Below are 2180 nucleotides of genomic sequence, written 5' to 3' on the forward strand. Positions count from 1 at the left end.
GGGTAGGGCCGGGCCTCACTCCACGTGTCTACGTGGCTCGAGAGAATGCAAGGGGGGGACTTGAAACTGTCACATGTAAGGGGGGCATGAAACCACCAACTAGAGGGCATTGACTTGTTTGAAACCCTGGACTAAGAATGTGCTAGGTGGCTTGAAGCCGTCAGCTGGATGGGGTCGGGTGGCTTGAAACCGCCAGCTGGCTGGGTTGGGGTGGCCTGAAACTGCCACCTGGATGCCGTGGGGTGACTTGAAGCCGCCGGCTGGAGGAAGCAAGGCAGTTGGAAAATATCCAGGAGAATTGCGATGCAGCAACCGTGACCCAGCAAGCTAGAACATGCGGGGCGGCTTGGCATCGGTAACTGGATTGTGTGGGGTGTCCCGAAACTACCAGCTAGAACTGGATCAGGCAGCCTGACTGGATGCCCGCTAGGACATGCGGGGTGGCTTGAAATTGCTGGTTAGAGCTGTACAGAGTAACATGAAACCATCACGTAAAATATGCAGGGTAACTTGAAACTGCCAGCTGGAGTGCGCGGGGTGTCTCAACCCCCCCAGCTAGAGCGGGTGAAGTGTCTCGAACCCACACCTGCAGCTTGTGGGGTGTCAAACCTGCCAACCGAGAATGCAGGGAGCAGCTTGAAACCGTCATCTTGGCCATGGCTGGGAGCCGCCAGGACAGGCAGCTCGGAGAAGGAGTGAGGGGTGGGGGGCATCTAAAAACCGGTGACTGGCTCATGAGGGGTAGCTCAAAACTGCCATTTGTCATGTCACTTTGTAAAGACGCTGTCAGACTGAACCCTGGGGTCACAATCTGGGGCATCCCCCCATCCCGCTCCACTGCTCTCCGCCCCATGGATCCCTAGTGCTGCCCCCCAGGCCTGCTGGGGGGGTTAATTTATTATGGGGCACGTGGGAGCCTCAAGGTCAAAGGTCAAACACCATGAATCTCACGGTCAACTTGGGCTCAACGCCGAGCCTTGAGGTCAAAGGCGTTTTGATCTCAAGGTCAAGTGGTGCCCCCGCTGAGGCCAAGGGTCAAAGGTCAAGACCGTCTGACCTCAAGGTCAAAGGTCTAACCTCTGCCCCGCCCTCCCCCCAGACTCCTTTCAACGGAGTCAGGGGGCTTCCCCCCCCAATGGATTGTACCATTGCCCTGGCCTGGGGGGCAGGGCAACTTAACCCTAAGTGCCACCCCCCTCACCCTGATGGGTCAGACCAAATGGTGGTGCCCAGAGGGGACAAGATTTGGGCATGGCTTGTGCAGGGGGGCGGGGAGAGGATTGTACCAATAGGGCGGCTCCCGGGGAGCGGGTTGGGTGGGGCCGAAGGGCTTGAGGGTGTTGCCTGACTCAGCTCCACTCCCTCGCCCTCCTGGATGGCACCAATGAGCGTGGCTGTGGCCCATAGGGTGGGGGCTGTGGCCTAATTTAGCCCCACCTCCTTGGTTTATACCAAAACTGTGGGGGATTTGGGAGTGGCCAAAATAAATCCCACCCCTTGGCTCAGTGGCACTTGGGGCGGATTTGGGTGTGGCCGAACTTAGCTCCACCTCACTGTGCTGGATTGTACCAATGCAGTGGAGGAAGGGGGTGTGTGTGCCAAGCTCAGTCCTGTCCCCCTGGACTGTACCAACACAGGGGGGGATTGGGGCGTGGCCTGCAGAATAGGGGTGTGGCCAAGTGTGGTCCCACCCCCTGGACTGTACCAATGTAGTGGGGGGAACTGGAGTGTGGCCTGAAGAATGGGGGTGTGGCCAAGTGTGGCCCCACCCTCCTGGACTGTACCACTGCAGAGGTGCCTGGGGGGAGGCGGAGATTCAGGGGGTCCCTAGGACAGGTCCCTCTCCCGCGGTGCCCCGTACATGTAGGTGTCTTTGCCGGGCTCCTGCACGAACTCCTCCTTCTTGTCCCAGTCAGCCGCCCAGCCCCCGTTGGCGAAGCTGGTGCTCTTGGTGGCCCCGTAGCCACCCCCGTAGCTGCCCCCGTCGCCCGCCCCCCGGGCAGCCTCGTCCTCCTCGTCGGCCAGCTCGTCCTCGTGGATGAAGCCGCATTTCTCGGGGTTGGTCTCCTCTGGCTCGGCCCAGGGCTGCTTCTCGCCCGAGGCGAAGATCCCGTAGAACACGACGCCCCCGTAGTGCACCAGCGAGGCGATGAGGAACACGTACTGCCACTCCTCCCGCG

The 2180-nt window shown here is 60.5% G+C and overlaps 1 protein-coding gene across 1 annotated transcript in view; it reads right to left on the bottom strand.

Annotated features, from left to right (window-relative positions):
• Positions 1 to 1161: 1161 nt before the first annotated feature.
• Positions 1162 to 2180, bottom strand: part of SLC17A7 (solute carrier family 17 member 7) — a 23122-nt gene continuing 22103 nt past the window's right edge. The window contains exon 11 of the mRNA XM_032806472.2: positions 1162 to 2169. Within this exon, the coding sequence (XP_032662363.1) occupies positions 1828 to 2169 (342 nt within the window). The 3' untranslated portion in view covers positions 1162 to 1827. The remainder of the gene's footprint in view (positions 2170 to 2180) is intronic.

Source organism: Chelonoidis abingdonii, chromosome 11 (assembly GCF_003597395.2).
Source record: "Chelonoidis abingdonii isolate Lonesome George chromosome 11, CheloAbing_2.0, whole genome shotgun sequence".
Lineage (NCBI taxonomy): Eukaryota > Metazoa > Chordata > Testudines > Testudinidae > Chelonoidis > Chelonoidis abingdonii.